The sequence below is a fragment of the Haliotis rufescens genome, unplaced genomic scaffold, assembly GCF_023055435.1.
Source record: "Haliotis rufescens isolate VD_foot unplaced genomic scaffold, xgHalRufe1.0.p SCAF_6, whole genome shotgun sequence".
NCBI classification, from domain to species: domain Eukaryota; kingdom Metazoa; phylum Mollusca; class Gastropoda; order Lepetellida; family Haliotidae; genus Haliotis; species Haliotis rufescens.
This window is the reverse complement of record NW_025964334.1, coordinates 51,307,749-51,322,869: the sequence shown is the minus strand read 5'-3', so window position 1 is coordinate 51,322,869 and position 15,121 is coordinate 51,307,749. Positions and strand designations below refer to the sequence as shown.

Sequence of the window (15,121 nt, the reverse complement as noted above, 5' to 3'; positions counted from 1 at the left end):
CAAGTGAAAAAGTAACAAAGTGACAGAGGTAATATGATAGAGATACACGAACATGACTACCACTTGAGATCATGCTGTTTTATTTTTCAGGCAAGTACCTCTACATTGAAACCTCGGCCCCACGACTGACCGGAGACAAGGCGTGGCTGGTCAGTGAAAGTTTCCCTCCCGTGACATCCAGCGGCAGGTGCATCAAGTTCTGGTACAGCATGTACGGGGATTCGGTCGGTACTCTCAACGTCTACATCAGAGTGCCAGGTAAGTCGAACGTTCACGGCATTTCTGTCATCATGTTAATATGTTCAAATTCATAAAGATTAATGTCAACTGTAAATACAAGATTATCTACATTATATATTATCTTACGGTGTTAATTGTTAACTATTCAGATTTATTCTGAATATTATAAATACTTACAATGTGGAAAGGGGTTTGTCGTTTTTATTTATTGCCATGGTAACACAATCGTACACCTGTATATGAGCAATAAACTTTAGTTAGATAAATACAATTTTCTTTGACTTTGACATACATTATATCCATAATATACACGTTAACATAAACGTCCTCATAGTATCAAAATTAATTTACTCGTAGACGGTACTTTGATACACCCTGATTTTTAATAATAGAATATTTGATATGGCGATGACGTTCATACTCTATTGCTGTCATAGTCACTTAGTAGCAAGTACACCAGTCTCGAACTAGGCAGAATCCGTATGTCAAGTATCCATAGTATTGCAGTACTTTTATCATCTAAAATAGTATTGTTTAGGAGGCTTATGTACTCATGCAATTTCAGAATACTTATGCAATTTAAGTATTCGCACAAGTCATCTGAAATATTTACACCCATATTACACGTCCATTTCATCATTCCATCAGAACATCCCCAGTATGTGATCATGGTTGTTGAACAAATTCCTCAAAATTCCCGAACAGGGCGAGCTGACGATATGATCTGGCATCAATCTGGTAACCATGGCGACGCTTGGTTCAGTGGTCAGGCACCAATCACAGAGAAGACAAATAGTTATACCATCGTGTTTGAAGGGATCCGTGGAAGCAGTTACACTGGAGACATCGCAATTGACGACATCATCTTCACGACGTCGAACTGTGGAAGTAAGTACTCAGTAGACTGTCACAGGAACGATTGTCACACAGGAGCAATCAAAATTAAATAATGTAAAAACATCTGTTTTTTATATTTTGTACACCATTTTATCAAACGACAAACGAGAGGAAAAACTTCATTCCTTGATCCATATCTATCTTCAGAGGTTCAGGACAATTTGTTTAAAAAATGTAAGCCAATTTGTAAAATGTTACATTTCCTCATTGATAACATATATGTAAAACTAGGGGGTAGAGACGTATACATCCCATGGGCACAAATTGTGCTCACCACTTTGCTGATACGGTTCTTTATGCACATGAATCGGACTGCTCAGACTGACAAAGTCAAAGCAAGAAAATTTGGCCAAGAAATTAAACTTTAGCGTCAGGCATATCGATAATCTCATGTTTAAATAACCAAATCCCTTCCATTCATTTACTCACCTGAACTAGAAATAAAGGAGACCAGTGAGACTACCTCATCTGTTCGACTTCAACTTTCTAATAGTCAACTTTACCTGTTCGTCGAGCAATAGGTTGCTTCTACGAAGATTTTCAAGTGCGTCATTCTACTCTTGTCAAAAGTTGTTTGATCAACATTGAAGGCCTCATTAAAGCTTTCAAAAACTGTTATTGTGGACATCTAGAGGACATTTCCTCGGTGACCAAAATTGTGTCCGATGCAATTCCATAGTTTGACTTGTACAACATGTTCCAACATGATGGTCAAGCGAAGTAAACCTCAAGTCACTCTACATTCCAAAGCATTCATATTGTGTTTCAGTTTTTCCCAGTGCAGCTAGACCAACAGTGACCCAGGAACCAACCACTCGAATAACAAACGTAACCAAAACAACGCCGAAATCAACACAGAGTGCTGCACCAACCCTGAAACCTTCAGGTTAGCATTTTAAAATATTGCGTAGTCAGTTGTGTCGTTATGTGGTCACTAGCAGCTGAATGTTCAGGCACCTTATGATGTCTTTAAAGAGTTTCTATTTACATAATCACTGATTTGATCCAGCATATATTATGCATGTACTTAAAAGTATTTAGTTTAACCTTTTCCATAAAACATTTTTCCAGAATATTGAGGTCGATGCCATTTGATAGTTTGTGATTTTTTAAACTTTATTTTTCGAGTTTCCAGGGCAACGACTTTGGCTTACAATATTTCTTGCCTTGCACACAATATTCATATTCGTGGGGGCTATGAGTATCTCATGCTTGTTATTGCCGTTTCAGGGCTAGTTCTTGCTCTTTAACTTGATAGAGGGTCAAGAATCAGTTCTGAAACATCGTTGCAAAGAATGAGGATGTTATCCGTAACGTTATCTTCTGCGCCGAACTGCAAAATGAAGACAAATACAATGCTGAGTGGAATAATTAACTGTATGAATCACTGATGTCATTACAGTATTTCCACAGTGGCAGGGATGACAAAATCCATTCCATATTTATAAGAAGTCTTTGCTAAAAGCAAAAGAGATCGGACGTCGATTGTACGATTCTTACTATATCATGAGCATGTGTTAAATAATCACTATCAAATAAATGCAGTGATGATATCAGGTGTTTGCGAAAAGGTGAGCGTATTCTGCCCCACTGTTGGCACCCGTCACAAACACATGCAAAGCAAGAAAAAGCACCTGAAAAAACATAGGAATATATCGTACAAGTCAAAATGCTGATTCACATTGCGCCGAAGACCCGGGTTCGATTCCCGACATGGGTACAATGTGTGAAGCCCATTTCTGGTGTCCCCCGCCGTGATATTGCTTGAATATTGCTAAAAGCGGCGTAAAACCATACTCAGTCAGTGATTCACATTGGGAAATGTCCTCCACATAACACTTTTCCTCCCCATAACACTTTTTGAAGGCTTCATTGAGGCCTTGAATGTTACCTTGATCAAACAACTTCTGACAAAAGTCACATGATTGAAATCGTCGTAGAAGCGCAGGGTCGAGTGTGTCTCACAAGTTGTGCAATTTAAACATCCCTTTTGTCATAAAGTCTTGTGGATAGTGTTTTGTCGCTCTGAATCTTTACGCATAGATCTCCATGTGAAACAAGAACTTAATTGGCTCTTTGATGGTTATTGAATGATATCAGATCATCAATATACCTGAAGTATAGTTAGTCTTCTTGGACAAATTTCCTTGTTTTGAGTTTTCAAATCCGAGAATAGATGAAAAAAACATATCAGCAATAAGGGGAGCACAATTGGTAACCAAGGGGATGTCTACTTCTTTCCTGAATATCCTACCCAGCCGTGACCCAGGAACCTATAATTCGAATAATAACCACAAGCACAAGAATGCAAAAATGTACACTCTGCACCAAACCAATACCGAAATCTACAGGTTTACTTAACGTTTTTCTGACGATTGTGCACAGTTAAGCTGTCACTTTTCTTTTAAATTTGTATGCTTCTTAAAACATTTCATTTTGCCGGCTTCGGTAGCCTGGTGCTTAAAGTGTTGGTCTGTCTAGCCGAAGACCTTGGGTTGATTTCTTGCATGGGGACCTCATCAATTATCTATCATTGATGACTCCTGCTGTGACACAGCTTAAAAATGACTACTAGCAATGAAAGACAAACTCTCTTAATCTTTCAATGTGGAAAATTGGCCCCGCGATCAACATTGACAATACGTTGTTAGTTATCATGTGATAGTCATGTGAATAAAACTTGTTCCTCTGAGATAGAGCAACTTTGTTTTTAATCCATTTTTGAAAACCTAAGATTACTTCAAATGCTAAGTGTGGGAAATCATTTTTCAATTTTTTTAGAGATTTAAATGTAATTATCCTGAATTCACTTTTTCTTTTATGTTCCAACTAATTATGTTTACTCCACATCGTACATGTTATATCAAAACCTTTATCTCGAACATTCAAGACAAGAAACGTCAAGCGTTGGATAGGTGAGGTGAAAAATGGTTTAACGTTGTGCTTAAGAGTATTTCACATGTGTTGCTGCTTGTACTAGTCCGGACCTCTGCCGGTTTTATAGTGCCAGCACACTGAGATACCAGGCCGCAGGTTAACCTGAATACCCCACTCAGGCACAGTATACTGACTCAAAGCCGGCCAGGCAGGGCAACAACAACCTGGTGATACTGAAAGTCAACCAATCATTTGATACAGGAACAACAGTGGGCTCCTCGTCAAATACCACCGCTGATAAATGTAACTTTGAGACCAATGACATCTGTGGATTCACTCAAGACCATTCTGACACGTTCGACTGGACAAGGATGCGGGGGTCAACCTCTTCCTCCGGCACTGGACCTGCCAGTGACCACACTTATGGGACAATGTCAGGTATGAACGTCCATCCCTTCTTTCACAAACATTGGCAGTCGTGAGTTGCTGGATGTCTGTTTCTTGAACCATACCACCAGGCTAAAGTAACAGCAACTTTCATTGGTAATGTGTTTCCCTCAACAACCATTTACAATATTATAATTTATCCGGTCCTTAAGCAGCTAGATTGTAAACTTGATTGCCTGAAGGGGCTTCAACCGGCTTTGATTCTTGAAGTGTCGTCACTTTCAAAGGATGCCAGCCTTACTCTTAGAGTTCCCACTTTTCCGACTTATTTGATGCAGGTTACTACATGTATATTGAGACCTCCGCTCCAAGAAGAGCCGGTGATGATGCTCGACTGATTTCCTCCGTGTTGTCTGGACCCACCACACCATCATGCGTCACGTTCTGGTACTACATGTATGGATCCTCAGAGGGTACTCTGAATGTCTATGTCTTGAGAAATGGTGCCAGGGGTTCTCCTATTTGGCACTTGTCAGGTAAGACGTTGTGGTATTGTCAAACTTTGCATTCTCCTTACGATAACTGCGGGCGTTTAGGAGGCCCAGTGGTCAAGTTTATGTCCGTCACACCGTAGGACTAGTGAAGCCCCTTTTTATCCACAGTGTATTGTTGGAAAACTACCAACGCCAGCGAAAAACCATACTCACCCAATCACTGGATTTTCTGGTCCACACTCGATTATTTACAGACCGCCGTCATATAGCTTGAATATTGCTGAATGCGGCGTTAAACAACAAACGTCACGTCACGTCACGTTACGTCAAATGGTGGGCATATTCACTCATCAAGCCAAAGACTTGGGGTTTGAATCTTAGATGGGCTTGAAGCCAAATCTTTCAAACTCCTACGTGGTAAGGCTTGGCAATGCTAAGACGGCGTTAAATCTACATTCACTAACTCTATTTAGATCAAAGTACAGTTCATTCATAGGTTTGATACTCAAGAAAATATGCAATTACAATAAGAGAAGTGTCAAGATGAGATGAACGTTCCATGTTATGTTCAAAACATATGGTACGGGTGCTCAGCCAAGCCCCGATTAGGATCCTTGGATGTCCGTTTCACAACCGTTCTTGTGGGTTGCATCAGTGGTAAAAAAAAGTCGTTACCCAAATCACTCACTAACTCCGCACTCGTTAACAGGAAATCAAGGTAACTCATGGATGATGGCCATGGTCTCTCTCACGACTGTGTCAAGCAACACGCCTTACCAAATTGTCTTTGAGGGCATCGTGGGAAGCAGCTATTTGGGTGATATTGCGATCGATGATTTCAGCTTGACAGCAGGTGCCTGTTCAACAAGTCGTAAGTTGCATGTCTAATAACGTTGATAATTTAAATAAGGGCACCGTCTTCCTCTTCTTGCATCGATAGGTGTCATTTAAATGAGCAGCTGTAACTTCCAAAAGGAATCGAACCCTGCGTAATCATTCACTGACTCAGGCAGATGCAACTGCCTTTGTCGAGTAGCTGTGCGATAATTCACTAGTCGTCTGTTCGAATTCGAGATTCGCACAAACTATGATTCATGGTTCGCCACTGTCGTGCTAATGCTCGCTAGTTTCACTGACAGTTTAAACATGTTTGACCTGCGTTGCAAGCGATGTTCAAGCGAGGTCATCCCGACCTCACTCATGATATCAAAGCATTCGTATTGCTTATCATCTATTCCCAATTCAGCTAGACCGACTTTGACCCAGGAACCAATAACTCGAAAAATATCCACAACCAGAACAACGCTAAAATCAACACCCAGCAACAAATCAACACCGAAACCTGCAGGTTAGCATAACGTATTTCTAGCGGATGTGCACAATTCAGTTATCACTTAAATTTTAAGTTCGTATGCTTCTTCAAACAATAATCACTATTTCATTTCATGTTGACGGTTTCGGTAGCCGATTGCTTAAAGTGTTGGTTCTGTCTAGCCGAAGACCTTGGGTTGATTTTTTGCACGGGGACCTCATCAATTATCTATCATTGATGACTCCTGCTGTGACACAGCTTAAAAATGACTACTAGCAGTGAAAGACACACTCGCTCAATCTTTCAATGTTGAAATTAGCCTCACGATCAGCACTGACAATAAGTTGTTAGTTATCATGTGATAGTCATGTAAATGAATCTTGTTCCTCTCAGAGAGAGCACCTTTTGGGGGTGTTTTTTAATCCATTTTTGAAAACCTAAGATTACTTCAAATGCTAAGTGTGGGAAATCATTTTTCATTTTTTTTTAGATTTAAATGTAATTTTCCTGAATTCAATTTTTCTTTTATGTGCCAACTAATTATGTTTAATCCACATCGTACATGTTATATCAATACCTTTATCTTGAACATTCAAGACAAGAAACGTCAAGCGTTGGATAGGTGAGGTGAAAAATGGTTTAACGTTGTGCTTACCCAATACCCAACTCAGACACAGTATACTGACTCAAAGCCGGCCAAGCAGGGCAACAACAACCTGATGATACTGAAATAATCTTGGTTACTCACAAGTCAACCAATCATTTGATACAGGAACAACAGTGGGCTCCTCGTCAAATACCACCGCTGATAAATGTAACTTTGAGACCAATGACATCTGTGGATTCACTCAAGACCATTCTGACACGTTCGACTGGACAAGGAAGCGGGGGTCAACCTCTTTCTACGGCACTGGACCTGCCAGTGACCACACTTATGGGACAATGTCAGGTATGAACGTCCATCCCTTCTTTCACAAACATTGGCAGTCGTGAGTTGCAGGATGTCTGTTTCTTGAACCGCACCACCAGGCTAAAGTAACAGAAACTTTCAATGGTCATGTGTTTCTCTCAACAACCATTTACAATATTATAATTTATGCGGTCCTTAAGCAGCTAGATTGTAAATGTGATTGCCTGAAGGGGCTTCAACCGGCTTTGATTCTTTTCCCACTTTCTTGATGCAGGTTACTACATGTATATTGAGACCTCCTCTCCAAAAAGAGCCGGTGATGATGCTCGACTGATTTCCTCCGTGTTGTCTGGACCCACCACACCATCATGCGTCACGTTCTGGTACTACATGTATGGATCCTCAGAGGGTACTCTGAATGTCTATGTCTTGAGAAATGGTGCCAGGGGTTCTCCTATTTGGCACTTGTCAGGTAAGACGTTGTGGTATTGTCAAACTTTGCATTCTCCTTACGATAACTGCGGGCGTTTAGGAGGCCCAGTGGTCAAGTTTATGTCCGTCACACCGTAGGACTAGTGAAGCCCCTTTTTATCCACAGTGTATTGTTGGAAAACTACCAACGCCAGCAAAAACCATACTCACCCAATCACTGGATTGTCTGGTCCACACTCGATTATTTTCAGACCGCCGTCATATAGCTGGAATATTGCTGAGTGCGGCGTTAAACAACGTCACGTCACGTCACGTCACGTCACGTCACGTCACGTCACGTCACATGGTGAACATATTCACTCATCAAGCCAAAGACTTTGGGTTTGAATCTTAGATGGGCTTGAAGCCAAATCTTTCAAACTCCTACGTGGTATGGCTGGGCAATTCTAAGACGGCGTTAAATCTACATTCACTAACTCTATTTAGATCAAAGTACAGTTCATTTATAGGTTTGATACTCAAGAAAATATGCAATTACAATAAGAGAAGTGTCAAGATGAGATGAACGTTCCATGTTATGTTCAAAACATATGGTACGGGTGCTCAGCCAAGCCCCGATTAGGATCCTTTTATGTCCGTATCACAGCCGTTCTTGTGGGTTGAATCAGTGGTAAAAAAGGCGTTACCCAAATCACTCACTAACTCCGCACTCGTTAACAGGAAATCAAGGTAACTCATGGATGATGGCCATGGTCTCTCTCACGACTGTTTCAAGCAACACGCCTTACCAAATTGTCTTTGAGGGCATCGTGGGAAGCAGCTATTTGGGTGATATTGCGATCGATGATTTCAGCTTGACAGCAGGTGCCTGTTCAACAAGTCGTAAGTTGCATGTCTAATAACGTTGATAATTTAAATAAGGGCACCGTCTTCCTCTTCTTGCATCGATAGGTGTCATTTAAATGAGCAGCTGTAACTTCCAAAAGGAATCGAACCCTGCTTAACCATTCACTGACTCAGGCAGATGCAACTGCCTTTGTCGAGTAGCTGTGCGATAATTCACTAGTCGTCTGTTCGAATTCGAGATTCGCACAAACTATGATTCATGGTTCGCCACTGTCGTGCTCATGCTCGCTAGTTTCACTGACAGTTTCAACATGTTTGACCTGCGTTGCAAGCGATGTTCAAGCGAGGTCATCCCAACCTCACTCATGATATCAAAGCATTCGTATTGCGTTTCAGCTATTCCCAATTCAGCTAGACCGACTGTGACCCAGGAACCAATAACTCGAAAAATATCCACAACCAGAACAACGCTGAAATCAACACCCAGCAACAAATCAACACCGAAACCTGCAGGTTAGCATAACGTATTTCTAACGGATGTGCACAATTCAGTTATCACTTAAATTTTAAGTTCGTATGCTTCTTCAAACAATAATCACTATTTCATTTCATTTTGACGGCTTCGGTAGCCGAGTGCTTAAAGTGTTGGTTCTGTCTAGCCGAAGACCTTGGGTTGATTTTTGCACGGGGACCTCATCAATTATCTATCATTGATGACTCCTGCTGTGACACAGCTTAAAAATGACTACTAGCAGTGAAAGACAAACTCTCTCAATCTTTCAATGTTGAAATTAGCCTCACGATCAGCACTGACAATACGTTGTTAGTTATCATGTGATAGTCATGTAAATGAAACTTGTTCCTCTCAGAGAGAGCACCTTTTGGGGGTGTTTTTTAATCCATTTTTGAAAACCTAAGATTACTTCAAATGCTAAGGGTGGGAAATCATCTTTCATTTAATTTTTTTAGATTTAAATGTAATCGTCCTGAATTCACTTTTTCTTTTATGTGCCAATTAATTATGTTTAATCCACATCGTTCTTGTTATATCAATACCTTTATCTCGAACATTGAAGACAAGAAACGTCAAGCGTTGGATAGGTGAGGTGAAAAATGGTTTAACGTTGTGCTTAAGAGTATTTCACATATGTTGCTGCTTGTACTAGTCCGGGCCTATGCCGGTTTTATAGTGCCATCACACTGAGATACCAGGCCGCAGTTTAACCTGAATACCCCACTCAGACACAGTATACTGACTCAAAGCCGACCAGGCAAGGCAACAACAACCTGGTGATACTATAATAATCTTGGTTACTCACAAGTCAACCAATCATTTGATACAGGAACAACAGTGGGCTCCTCGTCAAATACCACCGCTGATAAATGTAACTTTGAGACCAATGACATCTGTGGATTCACTCAAGACCATTCTGACACATTCGACTGGACAAGGATGCGGGGGTCAACCTCTTCCTCCGGCACTGGACCTGCCAGTGACCACACTTATGGGACAATGTCAGGTATGAACGTCCATCCCTTCTTTCACAAACACTGGCAGTCGTGAGTTGCTGGATGTCTGTTTCTTGAACCATACCACCAGGCTAAAGTAACAGCAACTTTCATTGGTCATATGTTTCTCTCAACAACCATTTACAATATTATAATTTATGCGGTCCTTAAGCAGCTAGATTGTAAACTTGATTGCCTGAAGGGGCTTCAACCGGCTTTGATTCTTGAAGTGTCGTCACTTTCAAAGGATGCCAGCCTTACTCTCAGAGTTCCCACTTTTCCCACTTTCTTGATGCAGGTTACTACATGTATATTGAGACCTCCGCTCCAAGAAGAGCCGGTGATGATGCTCGACTGATTTCCTCCGTGTTGTCTGGACCCACGACACCATCATGCGTCACGTTCTGGTACTACATGTATGGATCCTCAGAGGGTACTCTGAATGTCTATGTCTTGAGAAATGGTGCCAGGGGTTCTCCTATTTGGCACTTGTCAGGTAAGACGTTGTGGTATTGTCAAACTTTGCATTCTCCTTACGATAACTGCGGGCGTTTAGGAGGCCCAGTGGTCAAGTTTATGTCCGTCACACCGTAGGACTAGTGAAGCCCCTTTTTATCCACAGTGTATTGTTGGAAAAACGACCAACGCCAGCGAAAAACCATACTCACCCAATCACTGGATTTTCTGGTCCACACTCGATTATTTACAGACCGCCGTCATATAGCTGGAATATTGCTGAGTGCGGCGTTAAACAACGTCACGTCACGTCACGTCACGTCACGTCACGTCACGTCACGTCACGTCACATGGTGGGCATATTCACTCATCAAGCCAAAGACTTGGGGTTTGAATCTTAGATGGGCTTGAAGCCAAATCTTTCAAACTCCTACGTGGTATGGCTGGGCAATTCTAAGACGGCGTTAAATCTACATTCACTAACTCTGTTTAGATCAAAGTACAGTTCATTCATAGGTTTGATACTCAAGAAAATATGCAATTACAATAAGAGAAGTGTCAAGATGAGATGAACGTTCCATGTTATGTTCAAAACATATGGTACGGGTGCTCAGCCAAGCCCCGATTAGGATCCTTTTATGTCCGTATCACAGCCGTTCTTGTGGGTTGCATCAGTGGTAAAAAAGGCGTTACCCAAATCACTCACTAACTCCGCACTCGTTAACAGGAAATCAAGGTAACTCTTGGATGATGACCATGGTTTCTCTCACGACTGTTTCAAGCAACACGCCTTACCAAATTGTCTTTGAGGGCATCGTGGGAAGCAGCTATTTGGGTGATATTGCGATCGATGATTTCAGCTTGACAGCAGGTGCCTGTTCAACAAGTCGTAAGTTGCATGTCTAATAACGTTAATAATTTAAATAAGGGCACCGTCTTCCTCTTCTTGCATCGATAGGTGTCATTTAAATGAGCAGCTGTAACTTCCAAAAGGAATCGAACCCTGCTTAACCATTCACTGACTCAGGCAGATGCAACTGCCTTTGTCGAGTAGCTGTGCGATAATTCACTAGTCGTCTGTTCAAATTCGAGATTCGCACAAACTATGATTCATGGTTCGCCACTGTCGTGCTAATGCTCGCTAGTTTCACTGACAGTTTCAACATGTTTGACCTGCGTTGCAAGCGATGTTCAAGCGAGGTCATTCCAACCTCACTCATGATATCAAAGCATTCGTATTGCGTTTCAGCTATTCCCAATTCAGCTAGACCGACTTTGACCCAGGAACCAATAACTCGAAAAATATCCACAACCAGAACAACGCTAAAATCAACACCCAGCAACAAATCAACACCGAAACCTGCAGGTTAGCATAACGTATTTCTAACGGATGTGCACAATTCAGTTATCACTTAAATTTTAAGTTCGTATGCTTCTTCAAACAATAATCACTATTTCATTTCATTTTGACGGTTTCGGTAGCCGAGTGCTTAAAGTGTTGGTTCTGTCTAGTCGAAGACCTTGGGTTGATTTTTTGCACGGGGACCTCATCAATTATCTATCATTGATGACTCCTGCTGTGACACAGCTTAAAAATGACTACTAGCAGTGAAAGACAAACTCTCTCAATCTTTCAATGTTGAAATTAGCCTCACGATCAGCACTGACAATACGTTGTTAGTTATCATGTGATAGTCATGTAAATGAAACTTGTTCCTCTCAGAGAGAGCACCTTTTAGGGGTGTTTTTTAATCCATTTTTGAAAACCTAAAATTACTTCAAATGCTAAGTGTAGGAAATCATTTTTCATTTTTTTTAAGATTTAAATGTAATTGTCCTGAATTCAATTTTATCTTTTATGTGCCAACTAATTATGTTTAATCCACATCGTACATGTTATATCAATACCTTTATCTTGAACATTCAAGTCAAGAAACGTCAAGCGTTGGATAGTTGAGGTGAAAAATGGTTTAACGTTGTGCTTACCCGATACCCAACTCAGACACAGTATACTGACTCAAAGCCGGCCAGGCAGGGCAACAACAACCTGGTGATACTGAAATAATCTTGGTTACTCACAAGTCAACCAATCATTTGATACAGGAACAACAGTGGGCTCCTCGTCAAATACCACCGCTGATAAATGTAACTTTGAGACCAATGACATCTGTGGATTCACTCAAGACCATTCTGACACATTCGACTGGACAAGGATGCGGGGGTCAACCTCTTCCTCCGGCACTGGACCTGCCAGTGACCACACTTATGGGACAATGTCAGGTATGAACGTCCATCCCTTCTTTCACAAACATTGGCAGTCGTGAGTTGCTGGATGTCTGTTTCTTGAACCATACCACCAGGCTAAAGTAACAGCAACTTTCATTGGTCATATGTTTCTCTCAACAACCATTTACAATTTTATACTTTGTGTGGTCCTTAAGTAACTAGATTGTAAATATGATTGCCTGAAGGGGCTTCAACCGGCTTTGATTCTTGAAGTGTCGTCACTTTCAAAGGATGCCAGCCTTACTCTCAGAGTTCCCACTTTTCCCACTTTCTTGATGCAGGTTACTACATGTATATTGAGACCTCCGCTCCAAGAAGAGCCGGTGATGATGCTCGACTGATTTCCTCCGTGTTGTCTGGACCCACCACACCATCATGCGTCACGTTCTGGTACTACATGTATGGATCCTCAGAGGGTACTCTGAAAGTCTATGTCTTGAGAAATGGTGCCAGGGGTTCTTCTATTTGGCACTTGTCAGGTAAGACGTTGTGGTATTGTCAAACTTTGCATTCTCCTTACGATAACTGCGGGCGTTTAGGAGGCCCAGTGGTCAAGTTTATGTCCGTCACACCGTAGGACTAATGAAGCGTTTTTTATCAACAGTGTATTGTTGGAAAACTAGCAACGCCAGCGAAAAACCATAAGCACTTTGTTTTTCACTGAATTTAAAATTTATCATATAAATTTATATAAAAATGCTTTCTAAAATTCCCTTTTACATATTGTGTAGATCGATGCTCATGATATCAATCATTGGATTGTCTGGTCCACACTCGATTATTTACAGACCGCCGTCATGTAGCTTGAAAATTGCTGAGTGCGGCGTTAAACAACAAACGTCAAATCACGTCACACAGTAGCACCTCACTCATCAAGCCAAAGACTTGGGTTTGAATCCGTACATGGATTTGAAGCTCCTTTGTGATATGGCTGGGCATTGCTTAGACGGCGTTAAATCTACATTCACTAACTCTGTTTAGATCAAGGTACAGTTCTCTCATACGTTTGATACTCAAGAAAATATGCAATTACAATAAGAGAAGTGTCAAGATGAGATGAACGTTCCATGTTATGTTCAAAACATACGGTACGTGTGCTCAGCCAAGCCCCGATTAGGATCCTTGGATGTCCGTATCACAGCCGTTCTTGTGGGTTGCATCAGTTGTAAAAAAGGCGTTACCCAAATCACTCACTAACGCACGCACTCGTTAACAGGAAATCAAGGTAACTCATGGATGATGGCCATGGTCTCTCTCACGACTGTGTCAAGCAACACGCCTTACCAAATTGTCTTTGAGGCCATCGTTGGAAGTGGCTATTTGGGTGATGTTGCGATCGATGATTTCAGCTTAACAGCAGGTGCCTGTTCAACAAGTCGTAAGTTGCATGTCTAATAACGTTAATAATAATTTAAGTAAGGCAACACGTCTCTCTTCTTGCATCGATATTTGTCTTTTAAATGTAACGTCAACATTGTTAATCCGGGAAATTTCACCTGCTTCCTTCTTGGGTTTCACTGCACTTGCCAGAAGAATCAGAATCACTGGGGTGCATTTGGACATTTGGGGTACATCATTTATCATATATTGTCCTAAAAAAGATTAAACTCTGTACCACAGGGCAACTAAAACACTGTGAAACTAACTGCAGTATAAAAACTGGTTGTTGTTATTGTTATTGAATATAATCTGATCGTTGTTACAGATGTTTGAAGAAAGCGAAGATAGATGCAACGCCCCTCTGAGAGATATCGCTTTGGACGACCTTACTATTGTTAAATGATGCTGTTATCGTGCGATGCAGTTCAAAAATAAACATCTTGATTAAAAAAACTTTGTTCTTTTTTCATTTCACATTGCCGAAAGTTTGAAAAGCTTTCCCAAGAAAGGAGAAACATCTCTCTTGATAATGCACCACTCGATGTAGCCACATATGTGAAAAGAAAGATATATGTTAAAACTGCAGTAGTATTGTCAAAATGGGTTTTTTTTATCGACGGCCATGATGATTAGGAAACGAATCATTTTTCAATACTACAGTGATACCAAAAGCATATCACTAAATAGTTCAACATTCATACTTTTTTGTCATGACACCACTGCAAATTCTTCAGCATGTATACATCCTTATCAATATGCCACTGTAAGTTGTTCACATCCATACATCCTTATCAGTGTACCACTGTAGGTTGTTCACATGGATACATCCTTATCAGTGTACCACCGTAGGTTCTTCACATGGATACATCCTTATCAGTGTACCAATGTAGGTTGTTCACATGGATACATCCTTCTCAGTGTACCTCTGTAAGTTCTTCACATGGATACATTCTTATCAGTATACCACGGTAAGTTGTTTCTCATGTATACATCCTTATCAGTATACCATTGTAAGTTCTTTACGTGGATACATCCTTATCAGTATACCACTGTAGGTTGTTCACATGGATACATCCTTATCAGTGTACCACTGTA

At 40.9% G+C, this 15,121-nt stretch overlaps 1 protein-coding gene across 6 annotated transcripts in view; it reads left to right on the top strand.

The window, feature by feature from the left end:
- The window catches only part of LOC124126378 (MAM and LDL-receptor class A domain-containing protein 1-like), a 31,303-nt gene extending 16,824 nt beyond the window's left edge, over window positions 1–14,479 (top strand). For 2 of the 6 annotated variants that reach the window (XM_048386356.1, XM_048386355.1), the window contains 19 exons: window positions 91–258; window positions 946–1,128; window positions 1,907–2,023; window positions 4,276–4,452; window positions 4,740–4,937; window positions 5,605–5,766; window positions 6,127–6,243; window positions 6,980–7,156; window positions 7,392–7,589; window positions 8,270–8,431; window positions 8,792–8,908; window positions 9,739–9,915; window positions 10,203–10,400; window positions 11,088–11,249; window positions 11,610–11,726; window positions 12,464–12,640; window positions 12,928–13,125; window positions 13,863–14,024; window positions 14,352–14,479. In XM_048386356.1, the coding sequence (XP_048242313.1) occupies window positions 91–258; window positions 946–1,128; window positions 1,907–2,023; window positions 4,276–4,452; window positions 4,740–4,937; window positions 5,605–5,766; window positions 6,127–6,243; window positions 6,980–7,156; window positions 7,392–7,589; window positions 8,270–8,431; window positions 8,792–8,908; window positions 9,739–9,915; window positions 10,203–10,400; window positions 11,088–11,249; window positions 11,610–11,726; window positions 12,464–12,640; window positions 12,928–13,125; window positions 13,863–14,024; window positions 14,352–14,359 (2,975 nt within the window). In that variant the 3' untranslated portion in view covers window positions 14,360–14,479. The remainder of the gene's footprint in view (window positions 1–90; window positions 259–945; window positions 1,129–1,906; window positions 2,024–4,275; window positions 4,453–4,739; window positions 4,938–5,604; window positions 5,767–6,126; window positions 6,244–6,979; window positions 7,157–7,391; window positions 7,590–8,269; window positions 8,432–8,791; window positions 8,909–9,738; window positions 9,916–10,202; window positions 10,401–11,087; window positions 11,250–11,609; window positions 11,727–12,463; window positions 12,641–12,927; window positions 13,126–13,862; window positions 14,025–14,351) is intronic. The other 4 variants (XM_048386357.1, XM_048386358.1, XM_048386359.1 and 1 more) reach the window with 4 other exon arrangements.
- The last annotated feature ends 642 nt before the right edge of the window (window positions 14,480–15,121 follow it).